General features: G+C 36.0%; 1 protein-coding gene across 1 annotated transcript in view; it reads left to right on the top strand.

The window, feature by feature from the left end:
* The window catches only part of ERBB4 (erb-b2 receptor tyrosine kinase 4), a 1,174,475-nt gene extending 1,163,928 nt beyond the window's left edge, over positions 1-10,547 (top strand). Inside the window, exon 29 of the mRNA XM_082466966.1 lies at positions 2,184-10,547. Coding sequence (XP_082323092.1) covers positions 2,184-2,629 — 446 coding nt within the window. The 3' untranslated portion in view covers positions 2,630-10,547. The remainder of the gene's footprint in view (positions 1-2,183) is intronic.
* Positions 10,548-16,831: the final 6,284 nt, after the last annotated feature.

The following is a 16,831-nucleotide window of genomic DNA, read 5'->3' as shown; positions in this document are numbered from 1 at the left end:
TTTCAATTTTGAGAAAGCCTCTTTCCTTTTATGTTAACAGCATCAGAAAAAGAAGATAGATGATTGTTATTAAAAACTGGTGACTGTTTCTCAGAGTCTTCAGTGTCACAGTAAACTGTATATTAAGACTCTGTATAAAGGCCCATTGTCTCACTTAATATGCAGTTATATTCACTTTTATAGTATGCAATTAAGGGATGCCTAAATACATATTGTCAATAACCTATTAAAATATATCCACCTCTATATGTATGAAAGTATTACTGTAACGAAGAATTGGATGTTGACAGTAGCCCAATAGTGACACAAATGTAGGTTTTGAGAAGATTTGACAGATGCCCCCAAAGTGAAATGCTCTCTGGGAGGACTCTCAACTCAACGATAAAATTATTCCTATCTACAGAACTACATGGCTATACAAATTTGCATCAGGACAATAGATAAGCAGATTGCTTTGAGAAAAGGTAACTTGAACCTTCTAAGAGAAAGGCAAGTCAGTCTGTGTAGACTCACTGTAGACCAACCCCAGATTTTATCTCTGAGTACTAGGAGACCCACATTTATGTAGAACTCTAGCCCAGTTCTCAGAGAGTAGAGAATTTTAGTATAGACATTCCTATACTTTCAATTAAGAAGTTTCAGGACTCTGATAAGAAAAATCCAATTCTGACTCCCTTATAGGTATTTTTCATATATTTTTCTTAAAATGACAGTAGCTTTGAGAACCATTCAAATTAAAACTTATGATGAAGTGTAAAGTTCAGCCTACTCCTGTAGGGGAAAACAGTGCAGTAGAACAAGATTATTCAACGGGAGTTAGGGAATTTGAATTCTAGTTCAACACAAATTATATCCTTCATACATCATTTAATCTCAATTTTCTGTCTATAATGCTGGAAGAATACACCTTGCACTTCCTTTTTCACAGGATTGTAAAAAGGAATGAAATAATAGTGCCTTGTAAATTATTGAACTGTAATCTGTGTATATGATGGTGGGATATTCATTACTGTCTTTTAACTTGCACATGACGCTAAATAGTTAACTATATCCAGTAGGCCTATATCCAGGAAAAAATAACCCTGGGTTGATGAGATTTTTCTCTCTACATGTTGGGTTTAGTATAGGGGATAGAAAGTTTGTTTCAGAATGATAGCATCTCAACAAACAGTTATGCCCTCTCCCTACCCCAACACCAAAGTAGGAATAGCTTAAGTGTCATTTTTGTGCATATATTTAAAAAGAGGGTCTACTATATATGTGTATGTATGTCTACATATATTCTATACTATAAACATAGGAATAGAATTAAACATGAGGAAAGCAGCATTAATTAGCAGTATTTTTAAAAATTCTAGCCCAGTACCTATTCTAGCCCAATACCTATTTATTAGACTGAATCATACAAAATAGCTGCTATATGACTGGTTTCAACCTACAAAATAGCAACTTCATATGATTCCAACTAATAGTTTGCTATTTTATGATTATGATTAGCCATTGGAAATAAATGTTACAATTATATTTATTGTTAAGCATATGTTTTGTCAAACAAGTCAATATAGAGGCATGTTAGATGTCTATATGATTTGATTAGTTGAGTCTTTTCCTTAGATGTTTTCTTTCCTGTGTGTAAATCTTTCTGAGGGAACATCTGTAATCAAATCCTTGTTACCTATGCAGACATTCTAAGCAAATTATGTAGACTAAAAAATACTTTTATTTCACTTCATCCAGTTATCTTGACATGGAGTTAATCTGTAGACATTTTGATCTTCCAATATTCTTTAAAAATTCTCATTTCTCCATATTTAAAGGCTATTTAACCTTGATAGGTTGTCTTATCTTCCAACATAAATTACCAACTTTTAGAAAATAGAAGCATTTAAACAACTGGCCCCATAAGTAGGAGAGACAAATGCAAGCAGAAGGAAAGAAGAACAATCTAGGGGACAGGGACTCTGGCCCTGGCCTTGTTGGTGCCTTGTCTTGCCACTAACATTTTTTGCCCACTTACTCCTCTTTCATATGATAGTAGTAATCAACAAAAAAATTTTTGTGAAAATTCCTGAAATATGTGGCTTTATTGTCCTGGAAAAAGAAGCTAACCATTCTGTATAACCGTGGTCTGATTAACATTTTCCAGAAAGTAGATGTTAACTGATACTTTTGTATTACATCAGAATACCTGAACCCTGTGGAGGAGAACCCTTTTGTCTCTCGGAGGAAAAATGGAGACCTTCAAGCTTTGGATAATCCCGAATATCACAGTGCTTCCCATGGTCCACCCAAGGCAGAGGATGAGTATGTGAATGAGCCACTGTACCTCAACACCTTTGCCAACGCCTTGGGGAACGCTGAATACCTGAAGAACAACGTACTGTCTGTGCCAGAGAAGGCCAAGAAAGCATTCGACAACCCTGACTACTGGAACCACAGCCTGCCACCCCGGAGCACCCTTCAGCACCCAGACTACCTGCAGGAGTACAGCACAAAATATTTTTATAAACAAAATGGACGGATCCGGCCTGTTGTGGCAGAGAATCCCGAATACCTCTCTGAGTTCTCGCTGAAGCCAGGCACTGTGCTGCCTCCTCCGCCCTACAGACACCGGAATACTGTGGTGTAAGCTCAGCAGTGGTTTTCAGGTGGAGAGAGACGTCCGCTCCAATTTCCCCACCGCCTCTCTTTCTCTTGTGGTCTTCCCTCTACTCTCAAGGCCAGTAGTTTTGACACTTCCCAGTGGAAGGTATCAAGATTCAATGATAGTTATGTGCTTATCTAACTTGAACATTAGAAGGAAGGACTGAAAGAGAAAGACAGGAGGAACCACACTGTTTCTTCATTTCTCTGCATGGGTTGGTCAGGAGACTGGAACAGCTAGAGAAGGAGCAGCAAATAGGAGGCAATACTGCCTGCTGTCAAACTAGTTCCCAACTTTTTTTTACGTTTTTTTCTTTGCCTCCCTCCCTCCCTCCCTTCCTTCCTTCCTTCCTTCCTTCCTTCCTTCCTTCCTTCCTGTATTTCAATGCACATGCTTGAAAGACCCAAGCTGCAGGAACCGATGTGTACATTTTCCGCATCCCTGGAAATCCTAATGATGTTTCCAGAAGAACAAAACCATAACCTTTTTTATAATGTATGATAGTAACTAAGATTGAAAATCCAATCTCTTTCTCAGACAGTTTCAATCTTGACAAGCAAGAATGGCCAACTCAGCTTTCATAAGTTTTGAATCTTCATCAAAGTTATAACTAGTAATTATATTTGGAGAGCTTTTTTGTTTTTTTCATTTTGTTTTGCTTTGATCTGTCTCTTCATATTACTTTCTCCCCTCTTTTCAGCTTTAATTTATAGTTGCAAACATTTTTACATCAGACCTTCTTAGGTGTTGCTATAAATTGAAAGAATTGTAAAAAGAAATATTTTAATATGGTGAAATGGCCACTATTTTAAATATGCAGTCTTTAAAATTAGAAGGGGAGGCCAAGATATCAGTCAAATGTAACATCAAATCTTACTTTTGTGTTTTACACTATTGAATATGTACCCCCCCGCAATCTTTTACATTCTTCAACATTTTCTTCCCCTCTATGAATGACAGTACTTGATAGGCAGTTGGTAATGTTAAGAGTAGAAGGGAAACTAAGAGACAGTTCTGTGTGGTTCATGAAAACTACTGACACTTTCAGGGGTGGTCCAATGGGGAATCCATTGAACTGGAAGAAACACACTGGATTGGGTATGTCTACTTGGCAGATACTCAGAAATGTAGTTTGCACTTAAGCTATAATTTTATTTGTTCTCTTTCTGAACTCCATTTTGGATTTTGAATGAAGCAATATGGAAGCAACCAGCAAAATAATTCATTTAAGTACTTTTTTTTAAAAAAAGAGCTAAGATAAAGAAAGACTGTGGAAATGCCAAACCAAGCAAATTAGGACTTTGGAACACTTTGGGATTATGGTGAGAGGGTCAGCACATGATCAACATGTGATATCACATTTCCTAAACAAGGAAAATTGTCCAGTTTGTATACTCCACTTGAAGGAATGCAAGTAAGGATTGGCTTGAATTCCATGGAATTTCTAGTATGAGACTCTATTTATATTAAGAAGTGGAAGGTAACTCTTTGCACATAAATTGGTATAATAAAAAGAAATACAAACATTCACTGCTTATAAATAGGTCCTTGGGTCAAAAGTTGTAAATAAATGTGAAAAAACTTCTCATGTAATTATTTTAATATCCAACATACTACTCTTTTGATACTTTATATAATAACTCTTTTTCTTCAAACACAGCATCCTAGTTCTAGAGCCACCTTTCTTGTGTATCATTTTAAAGAATACCTACTGAGTTAAGATGAGCAATGGGAACAAATGGTAGGAATGAGTTTTCAGGAAAAGGGGGCCTCAGGTCAGTAATTAGAAAAATTGGATAGAAATCTCTCTCTTTTAGGAAAATCTGGCCTAATTCATTTGGAATTTTTTAAAAATATTTCTTTCCAATGTTAAAGTATTGGGATCAAATTTGAATGTATAACCTAATTGAAAGCAACTAGACTAAAAATCTCTATTGGCAAAGAGGAGAGTTTAGAAAAAAGGATGAAAAGAAATCAAGGTTTCTGCCTATTTTGAAAAGTAGATCTATCTATCCATTCAGCTCCCTTATTTTTTCAACTCATATTTATTTATAGTCTACTGAAAGCACTGTGTTATGTGGGGAACACCCAGATAAATGCAATACTATCCCTAACTTTAAAATTTTACAATCCAGATTTATTTGGCATGACATTTAATTTTTTTATATAATTCAAGGAATACAATTGCATGGACTATTTTATGAATAGTCATATAAAATCAACTCTTTGTTAAAAGATCTCCTGTGAACTCATGTGGGACATGAGTGAAACACCCTACAAGTTCCTGAAGTTAGCAAATAGGATAGTTTCAGTGTTACCATTCAAACACAAACTGTTCTAGAAGGATATTGTATCACTGGCTAATTGTCCTATATGGATTCTAACTTAACCATTAAATCAACAATAGATGTTGGTCTTTGGCCAGGAACATTGGAGAAATTGGGATTGGTTTCTTCCTGAGTTATGAAAAGTGAGGGAAGCTTAAAGGCTGAGGTTGAGCAAGGGAGGGGTTTGTGAGAGCTCTTCCAGTGAAATTCAAACATGAACTTCCCAGGGTTGAAGACACAGAATGATTCAGGAGCCACAGCCTAACAGCTCAGAGCTCTTTCACCCAGTCAGAGGAATATCCAGGAAAAGGGGTCCTCACATCAGTGTTTATGAAAGTTTAGATATAAACCACTCTTTCTAAATAAATCTGTACCAACTCATCACTGACAGCATCCTTGTTGGATACTAGAACTTGACTTTTTTTCCTGATTTACAATATTCATATGGTTTCTATGGGGATATGAAAAGCAGAATCACTTATATTGAAGAAGGAAAGAAAAATAATTATTTTACTGTTAAGGTAATAGAAATGTATTCAGTGAAGGTAGTGTCTCTGTCATCCTAGGAACATAAGACCATTACACATCAGGTACTAATAACTGGAGATAGATGCAAGTATAATCCAAAATGACCCAAAATGCTTCACAAGAACTTTATTGTTCCTTTTGAATGATTTCTGTAGCACATACTTGATTTCAGTTGTTTTAGGGTTTCTCTTTTGATTTATTTTTGTCCCCCTAGGAAAACATATTTCAGAGTGTATGAGAGGGAGAAAAAGAAAGTTTCATTTGTTCCAAAGAATAACTTATTCAACTCAGTAGAGTGAAATTTTAAATGCCAATTAAAACCTGTGAAGTGCATCAGAATATCAGATTATCGTAAGCTAGTTATATCAGTGCAAATATGCAGAACCAATTAAGTAAATTTGAAGAAAATTAATAGTCAAATTACACAGACTGTATTTTTTAAATCACCAAATCTTGTAGCTTATACCTATCTTGGGGAATCTTATTTCCAGGTAAGAAAAACTGTATAATTAAATGGTTATTTAGGGCAGTGGTTCTTAGGCAGGTGAGAAAAGAAGTTTTCTAAACCAAGGTAGACCCAGAACCGCAAAGCATCCTGAACCACAAAGAGATGCTTGAACTACAAGTAGAAATTGATTTTCCAAGTATTAGTGGCACAGGTTAGGATGAGAGTTTTTCTCGGGTAATATTCTTGAAATGGAATGAAAAACAATGCAAAACTCAAATCATATTAAAATGTATAAACTAAAACTTTGAGATTGTTTTCTTAGTAGATCAGGAAGAATGACTGAATATTTGTAGCTGGAGAGGAGAAATAGTGTTCTTCTAAGTGTATAATGTATGTGTTAATACCTTGTAAAATCAGGACTTGGCATGAAGATCATGTATATTTCCAGTGCCTAGGACAAACCAGTAGGACTGTGAGGTGCTGTCCCTACATGAAGTTGAAAGGGTTATCAACATGCTTTTTGAAGTGTCAAAAATTTAAAAAAAGGAAATTGGTTAAGCCCGACAGGGAAGGATGTAAATACATGTTTTTCTAGAGCTATCTAAACTTTATTTCAAAACTTGAATTATTCATCCATCTATAAATGTTGGTTATTTAACTAGTATATGTAGTTCATAAGGTAATAGAAAAAGTGATTATGAAAGCATGTATATATCTGGACAGAACCATGATAATGCTGTAAGATGTAGATTTAGTTAGGTTAACAGATGTTAAATGATTTTAATACTATTAAATAAATCAAACTAGAAAACTAACCACAAAATATAATGTAGCAAAATAAAATGCAGGATATGAAAATGTAGGATGGATTTTGCATAGTAAAAAATGTTTGCCATTTAAAATTGTTATTTGTTAGGTTGAGCTGAAAGTGGGCATATAAAAAGCAGGTTCCACTTATGAAAACTTGCTTTAAAGCATTACAATTATTTTTTTCTCATTCTCTTATTCCTTTACCATTTGTAAAATGTATTACATGCAAGAGGAAGTTTTCAAATTTGTTTTGCAAATACCACCTTGTAGAGTTTAACAGGCAAATATGTTACAGATGACTTTAAGTAAGAGGTTTCAAAATGAAGTGAAGGAAATATAAATGTTCTATTACCTTATGCAGAGACAAAAAAATGAGTGGTGTCATTTAGTAAACAAACAAAATGCATTTAATTTGTGACATATCCTTTCTTTTTTCTATGATACCCTCCCATCTCCAAAAAGAACCCAAGGAATTAATTAACAATATTCTGAGAAATCAATGCTAAAGCAAGCATTTCAAACTGCTGTATTTCCATTGTTCTGGACAATAGTTGATAGCCAGATGATTTTTAATAGGGCAAATAAGAAATCCAGGTGGATAAGCTTCTAGTTGTTGAAAAGCCAGAAAACTAAATCTACTGTATATCCTATGGGCAGAGAATTCTGCTGGGCCTCTCTTTATGCATATGGTCTTTGAAGGACAGCCTGGTACCCACGCAGACACCTAAAGGCAGACTTATATCTGCTGATTGCCATTTGCTTAAGAACGAATAAGAGTGTACAGATGTAGACTGGGCATCATTTTAAAATAACACTATCAGTAGAGACCTTGGTATTACTGATATTACAAAGGGGCCAGCTTTTATACTTCTGGGTAGAATTAATACAATTTTTCTAATACCAGAGAGCCTTTACAAAAGTAGTTCTTTCCACAATTGCAAACATTAAGCTGATGTGGGCACGGTGTTGGATCAGGAGTCCTTCAGTTTATGTGGACACATGGCTCTAGCACCATGGGCTACTTGTTCTTTTCATTAAACAAAAGTCTCTATAAAATAAAATTTTCAGACACTCGGTTCAAGCCCCACTGATTTTGTAAAGGTGCAAAAATGTAGGATGTGTCACTTTTGCAGACCCCTGTCTCACCTCTTCACAGCCAGGTGATCTTTTGGGCAGAAGAAATGCTTCTCTAGTCATGAGCTGAAAAGACTCTTAAGTCCCAGTTTCATGGAGGTTTTCACATGCTTCCCCTGGAAAATACTCCCTGACAGTCAGCTTTGCAAGTAAGTGATTATCTTGTTAGGAATCACAGAAACAATTCATTTCTCTCTGGACCTTAAGGAAAATGCTGCCCTTACTTCTTTTACCATTGGCACAACTACTCCATTTTCCTTACTTTTCTGCCACCCTAGTTCAAAGCGGCCCTCTTGATGCTGTGCCTGTCTTAAGCCATAGTGGAACTCTGAGGTCCCATGTGCTGCTTTGTAAAACATTGATTTAGCCTCTGCCCTCAAATGTCTGACTTTTCCATAAAAGATAGTAGCAATTTGGACATTGTTTAAATTATTTCTCAAATAAATGACTGCACAGAGCATACTTTATGATGCTAAAATTATGCTTTTCCATGAAGATCGATTCTCTTACTATGTCCTTCTCTGTAGGAATTTGAGTCGAGTCAGCCCTGTGATGAATCTTGAAACTCACATATGTGCACATACCCTTGGTAGGTTTTAGATTTAATCTTTTCATGAAAACTTTACATTATAATAAGTTATTTTTGCCAGCAAATTAACTTATTTACTTTATTTATCTTACTTTGCTCCTGATTGCAAATATTTTACAGCTGCTGTATATATATTTTGTTTTTTTGATAAATGAAGAGTCTTATTATCATAAAGGTAAAGGCTATTCAGCTCTGAGAACCACCTGTAGCTCTTTACTGGATCATTCATCCCTCTGACAAATGTATAATGAGTGCAGTTTCACTGAAATGAAAATCCATGTTGTCTAATAGGTTGCCATTTTTTCTCTACTTTTGCTTTTTAAGGATATTTGTCTTTCAATGCTCTAAGTGTTTTACCCATGTCACAATAAGTGGTTTTATTTGTACAAATATAAGAAAACAAAGTTTCATACCTGTAGGCAATAGTCTAACTTGTCCAAACCACTTTGCCTTTACTGCTATTTTTATCCCTGATGTGTAGCTGTTTCCCCCAGGCCTGTAGCTGTTATGAAGGAAAGCAAATCATACCTCCTAAGTATTGACATAACCTGAATCTTGAGTACCATTTCCAGAATTTTCAGTTAGTGGGGGGGTGTACCTTTTCCCTAATGTGAGAGTCATTTTCCTGTATATTTCTGGATCTCTCAGGGGCTGGGAGGGGGGCGTGAGGGGGCTACACCACAGTACTCCAAGAATCCTTTGGGATTACTCCAGTAATCAACTATGAAAGTTATTTTCTAAGTGTAGATATGTAAGCTGTTCTTTTAAAGTAAGGTACTTTGGAATATTGTAGCATAAATTGGTACTGCTGTTAAATGGGTCGATTATTAAACTGAGCAGCTGTGCAAGGGCAGCTAACTTTGAATGCACACCTCACTGGCTGGTGTGTCTACATCTCCTGTCGTGAGCACCAGGGACTTGCATTGCTGCAGGTCAAAACTTCATTTTCACACGACATGACTAGGTGTTCATCTTTCCTGAGCACCATTATAACAAGATCAAATGAAAATGAGATCGATCTGCAAGACAATTCAGAGCACAAAATGTCACGTGAAATCATCTCTTAAACGCTCATCTCATATACGCATCAAAGTAGTTGACTAGTTGACGAAGATCAGTTCAGGTGACAAAGGGAAACACTTTACCAAAAAGGCAGAGGCTTAAGGTATTATATACATTTGTATTCATTTCCTCATGTTCTTAACTTGTAAAAAGAAAACAAGCCCTCTCTCTTCTGAAGTATCTTCAAAGGACAGGGGTGCAAAAATACCTAGCTGGTAAGCCATTGATGTTTCATTTAAATCCCAGTGTTCAAAGTTAGCTGCCTTTTTGAAATAAACAAACAAAAAATACTACTGTATGTTTGAAAATGTGAATAGTATTTTTATAGCTTGTTAAAGACATGGCTAGTTGCATTTGTAAATAGGGATAATGTTGCTCTGATTTTCTTCTGTGGACATCTTCATTTGGAACATAATTGTCTTTAGGGTTAATTTGTATATAAGTAATTGGCTTGTGATTGTTTCTTTTGGGTTGGAAGTTATCATTTTGACATTACTTGTGATTCTGTGTTCAGCACTATGGTGATGTGTTCAACCTCTGCACTCGCTTACACAATAGGATATGCCAATTGTGTGTGGTGTAATGTTATTTTGATTTTTTTCTATTTTATCTATGAAGGATTATGCACTTAACACATACTAACTTTTTTAATGTTAGGTATATTTTTAGTATAATTTCCCTTATTCTTTCTTCCCCTCCAACCCTTCACTCCATTCTCCTTCCCTTCTCCTGTTTTCTGTTGTCATTTGAGAATGAGGGACAAACAGTATTTTAAATTTCTGTAATTAGGCTTTTCTGTTAGTTCTCAAGGATCCTCTCTTGGCTCTTGGGAAAGAATTGTACCTGTACAAGGCAATTATAGAATGCGACCTGCTTTTCCTCATTCCACACTGATCATCCCAGCTGAACAATTTGAAAACTGTTCTGCCTTTTTGTTACATGAATCTGTCAGAAATATATTTTTAATTTAATATAAATGAAATTCAATAAAATATGAAACAAATGGTCTCTTCTGTGTCAGAAATTTGTCATAAGAAAAACCAATTGGGGAAGAAGAAGATTTGTTCTAGATTTAATAATCTGAAGATGTGAAAATGGGCTTATTTTTGTCCATGTTTATGAATCTCATTCATTATTCTTCAGAACCCTTTGGTTGTTTGGAATGTAATACATTCCATATGTTTTTAGCGTCTAGCACAAAAGCCTATTGATGTGTGAAGACTCACTCATCTGTGCAGACTATGCTTAATTCACTGTGGTTGGTTTGTTGCTTTGGGATTAAAAAAGTTTTTGAAATATTTGGTAAATTGTATCCAAATAACATTAATATTTTTATGATTTTTTTTCTTTCTGCCCTCATTTCAGTTTATAAAAATGGTGCTGGCAAATCTTTTGTTATAAAGAATATCAAATGCTAGTACCGTGGTTGAAGTAAGGGAGAGAGAATGGGACCATAAAAAGGCAATCAACTCACGTGACTTGGGACAAGCCCACGGTAAGGTGGGAGAGTGTTACAGACATATTGGTGATGTGAGCAAGATCCTCTCCCAACATGTTTTTTATTCTAATTTTTCTATTTTAAATATTGTTTCTTACTCCTTCATACTTCCGAAGTGTAAGAACTTTAAGATTCCAGTAACTTCTCATTCAACACCCTATTACTCTTTCAAGCTATTTTAGTCATTTGAATACATATGATGTCAACTAAATCGTTTCCCAAAAAATATATATTTTCAATGTAATATATTGGAGTAAGTTCTCTTAAATTCGTTCAGTTATAGGTCTTTAAAGATCCCGTTGATTGGACCTCCTGCTATTTGCATGAAAATGCACACATTCTCTCCCTTGAATATTTTGACCTATTTATTTGAGATCATTGTCATTTTATTGTGTTCAGGGTGAGATACATCAAGGCTGAATGCATTTTAACCCACTGATAGGCTGAGGAAGAGGGAGAAACAACTTGTGTTTCTATTGCTTTACTACCTTAAAAGGTACAGTTGACATTTCCAGTGGCACCATGTGAGTTCATTCATAGTAGTTGTAATACCTACTAATTGTATAGTGCTTGACCATGCATAAACTTATTCTGCGTATGTTGGTTTTTGGCTCACTACACTATTTTGAGATAAGTATTATTGAAATAGCCCCAGTCATGCAGATAAGGAAAATAAGACTAAAATAACAAATCTAGAGTCATGTGACAAGTACTAAATGGTGGTACTCACCCTTAAAGCTGCGTCTTCTGATTTAAGTATCTTTCTTTACTACACTTAGGTAAACACTACTCTTTCTCCTCCTGCTGCAGAGGAATCTCATTCTGATTGGAAAATAATTTACGTTGACAAATTGTCTCTATTCAAGACCACCAGTGGTCTTCATTAGTCCTTTGATAACTGCCCTGAAAACTTCACTTGGCCTCCTCAGACTACCCGGGAGCAAGTCATCTATGATGGAGAATCAGGTTCCTTTCACTCAAGAGAGATAAATGCAACATAATCACAAGTAAAAGGATTTTTAAAAAATGACCACGTGGGGAACCTACTGGTAGTGTCCCCTTTTTCAGGGTCTTATAAATCTGCTCGGTAAAGGCACCACTAGTCCCCCCACATATATCAGAGAATATGGCATATAACTATCCCTAGCTCTAGCAGTGTTATTACATACAATAATGTTTCTAGAAATAAAACCTCACATGAAACACCTAATTTATAAATAAGTTGATAAATTTTCTAGGGTTTACTACATGCTAAATGGCCACTGGAAACAACTTCTGTAATACAGCATAGAATCTGATCCTGAACCAATGTCAAAACTTCAATTAGGGAATTCCCTGGTGGTCCAGTGGTTAGGACGCAGTGCTTCCACTGCCGGAGCCCTGGGTTCCATCCCTGGTCGGGGAACTAAGATCCTGCAAGCCACGCAATGTGGAAAAAAAAAATTCAATTAAAATGATAATGGTAAGACGAAAAATACCATGGAGAAGCTGTGATGTATTTAAGGGAGTAACAGGTTAGAAGCTAAAATAAATGTCAAAATTCAGACCAGCTATTTCCTACGGCTTTACACTCCAAGCTTCCTCAATTCGCAATTGTTTAGCTTTGTAAGCCCTGTAGGAATGTATCTATCTATATTTATTTATCAATATCTATATATATATTTATATACATGTATGTATACATATGGAGAGAGAACATATCAAACAAAATGTTTAAAGATATATTTATACATTGCAAAATTTCACACAGAACCTCTATTTTCAAGCAATTTCATCACAAGCCCCAAGATGTATATCATAGAACAAGTTACACTCATAAAACTGTAAACTAGCAGGTACATAGTTAGCTAATTGTATTTTCCTCCACAGTATTATTAAGCTGCAATATGAATCATAGGGAGCAAAGCCACTAGACAACCATCTTAAGATTAGAAACAGAAGACTGTCACCCAGATAGCAATTTTAAAGCTATAAACAGAACAATTCACCACAGGATAGCAATCAGGAGACTGTAAACCAAATAGCACACGTGGGACATGTGAATATTGAAATACCCGCTCTTGCAAGTTACCCATAGATTCTTAAAAGAGAGATACCCATCTTGCGAACCTGTTTCTACTTACTTATATTTCGAAGATAAGTAGAATGTTCTACAAAATGTTATAAATCCAAGGTTTTCTGCCTCTTTTAGAAACAAAGAAAAACAAAAATTCCAAGCTTTAAAAACACATTCTATTAGCTGCCCACCAATTCCTATTGCAAGAGGCGCATACATATTGTAAAATATCCTGAGGATAAAGCCTTAATATTTCATTCTAGTTATCTTGAACGTCCTCTTATATCGTCTTCTTCCATGTATTATGGGGACTTATTCAATCATCTTGCCTTTACTCTGTAAAGTTATTATATTTATGTGGATTTTCAGCCACACAACAACAACATTAAAATAATAATAGGCTTTGATTGAAGGCTTCCCATATGCCTGGCCCTCTGTTAAGGACTTTGTGCTCATTGTCTCATTTAACGTTCACTACAAACTTACAAGTTATTATTATTTTCCCCCTTTCATAAATGAGGAAAGTAAAATTTTAGTAAGGTTAAAAAGCTTTCCAAGGCTGCACAAAAAGTGGCCATTGCTGGGACATAAACCCACCTGACATCAAAATACCTTATCCTTCATGCTAAATTGTATTTATCTTATAATATTCATAATGATGTAGCAAGTGTTGTTTTTCCTCAAACATTTAAACTCAGATGTGTGATAAATGCATATTTTTTTTCTGTAACAAAACGTATTGCCTTTCCCAAATCTCCAGTTTATTTAGAGGCGGAAAACATAAACTGACCACTTAAAATTTTTTCAGAATTAATTTGAAAAACAGTCAACCAATTTAAGGTTTTTCCCCATTGCTTGCTCTCAGGTGTGACATCTAAATTCTGGGGCCTATGTTAGTAAGAATTTGCAAGATTCTCTATCACCCATGATAACACAAATATCATTGACTTATCACATAAATGCTTATTTCTGCTGTGGGTCTGACAGCTTTCTTTTTTCTGGCTTGTGGTATTTTAATTCCCCAACCAGGGATTGAACCTGCAAGGCAGTGAAAGCGCAGAGTCCTAACCACTGGACCACCAGGGAATTCCCCTGACAGCTTTCTTCTAAATGATGCCTTGAAAGACCAGACTGGCTTCATCTTGTGGCTCATCTATCTCAACATGCTACCTCCGTGATCTCCATAATAGAGAAAAGACTGTGGGACAGTCAAACAGGAACCTTACGCTGCCACAGCCCAGGGGTGACAGATTATAGTCCATTGCTTAAAACTAGTCATCCAGTCCCACCCAGGGTCAAGAGAGCTGTGGGAATATATAGATATTGAGTGAACATAATTTTTTCTGCTACATGGCTGATGTAGCTTTGTGACAATGGTGGGAAACGTCTAGCCCTTGGCCAATATCTGATGATGGCATCTGTTAGAATATACACTATAGCTCTGATTGTTGTTAATAATCATTTTTTTACTCTGTCTTCCACTGTGATGTCTACATTTCCATCTGGTATCTGGCCATTTGGTCTAATGCATAGTCCCCAGTCATATGCCTTTAATGTGACCATGGTCCTCGGATTCTCTTACAAATTCCTGGACCTTTTTAGAGAAAACAGTAAAAATGTGTTTGTTTACACTACTTGGAAGCTCTGGAAAGTTGGTTCTGCTACCTGAGGCTCCCCGTGCTGACACATCTACCCTGTGACTCCCAATCCAAGGGCAAGTGAAATCCTGTGAGACCCCTTTCTCAAGGTTCCGGGTAATCATTTGCATTTCCAAACTTGACCTAAGGGAAGGTACAAAACAAAATCATATTCCTATGAATAGAATCAGATTCTATTGATGGGCATTTACCAGGATCTGTTATTTTCCTCTTTATCTTAATTCTTCCTTTCCAGGTCAGAAAAGTTTTATAGATTGAAAAGTGGAATAGATAGGGAATTTAAAAGCCAAAATTCTATTGATTTTCTGAATCTGCTCTCCATGGTACCATGGAGGTCTCCTATCTTGTGGCCTGAAACAGAGCTCCTTATTGGGTCGAAAAAATTGTGGAAGGAAGGGGAAAAAACAACAATTATGTACTAGGTAGTGTGCTAAGCAAATCACATGCATTATCTCAGTCTTTATAAATTATAAGATAAGAGCTGTATTTTAACACTGTTGTGTTCTGATGATGGTCGGACATGACAAATGACCTCCAGATAGATGAAAGGCAAAGATCTTTATTACTTACAGAAGACTGCCAATGCAGGGCAACACAGGAGATTGCACCTGGGGAAAGGGTAACAGCAAGTGGAACCGTAGGAGGCAGCTAATATGTGGCAAGCCAGGTGGAGTTAGCTAGGCATTGTGGGCTCCTTATAGATTATTTTGAATAATTCTACAGGCCTAAGGAAGAAGAGGCTGTCCTGGGTATTTGGTATCTGTGGCCTCTGGAAGCTGGCTGGGTGTGCTATAACCCAGAGTGTTAGAGCCCAACAGGGAAGGGGGTGGAGTGTAGGCTTAGCAAACACCCCATCATGGGGAATTGAGAGTTTTTAGGCATGATCTCAAAATTGGGTCAAGACAGCACTTGTGAAATACTATATTACAAGCCATCATGGTTCCTCCTTTACAATTAAAGTAACTGAAATGTAGAAGTGTTAAGTTACTTAACCAAAGTCACACAATTAGGAGATCACGAGGCTGGGATTCCAATCAAGGTCCACCTAGATCTTGGCTATACCACCTCCCTAAATGGACCTGTTCTCTTATCTACTTTCTTTAGTAGGGCATTATTATATTTTCTATTCACTCTTCAGTTTAGATCTTTTCTCTCTCCTATCTTGCACACTGTGTAGTGCATATGACTGCTAGGAGCTACCATGTGTGGAGCTTCTATGCATTCACCTCTCCAGACCCACATCTACTTTATCTTGGCTCATTCTGCTTTTCAAACTCTCAGTGTTTGGTACCCACTTGTCTCCTGGAGTTTCAAGGGTGAGGAAGAAAAAAAACTAGGGAGGAAGGAGAAAAACCGTCCTTACGTTATTTTAAAAACAAATTTGAAACTTCTTAAAAAAACCACCTCTTTATATTGACAATAAAAGCATTGTGTTTGACACTGTAATTCTGGCAAAAGAACATTTCAGTATCCAATGAGTTAGATATACTGCGCTACTTTGTAGGGCAATTTAAAAAACATTTTACTGTTGACAATAGGAATATAATTGCTTAACATTCTACAAAAAATGATTGGCCTCGCTCCTATTACATGCTAGATTCTTCCTAACTCTCAATGAATGACGGATCAAGCAGTGATTATCCTGAAGGCACATAATACTCCAGTAGTCAGATGGGTCAACTTTATTATTGTGTGACAAATATAAATTTCTCTTCCAATGTTATCTAATTGTATGAGTTAATTCAAAGATTGTATAGATTGAAGAATTATATAATGAAAAAATATTGATATCTTCCTTTCAGAATAGAAGGGACATTGCAGAAAAGATTTTAACATTGATCTGGATTGAATTGGAATTCTCACTAAATTTATTAACAGTCCAGCCATTGTTGTTGAAAAACAGATAAAGCATTAATCAGAAGCTCTGCTGTTTCCTTTCTAGTCAGATGCTCAGCTTGAGTTTTAAAGTGAAGGAAGAAGAGAAAATATTGGAAGATAGGTCTGGTAGTATCAACAAGAGGAATACGATGTAGACAATTTAAAATTTCTTGGAAGAAGAATGATAGGTCATCTGAAA

The sequence above is a fragment of the Balaenoptera physalus genome (assembly GCF_965194825.1).
Source record: "Balaenoptera physalus genome assembly, chromosome: 6".
NCBI classification, from domain to species: domain Eukaryota; kingdom Metazoa; phylum Chordata; class Mammalia; order Artiodactyla; family Balaenopteridae; genus Balaenoptera; species Balaenoptera physalus.
Note: the sequence above shows the minus strand (reverse complement) of the source record. Positions and strands in the feature narration are given on the sequence as shown.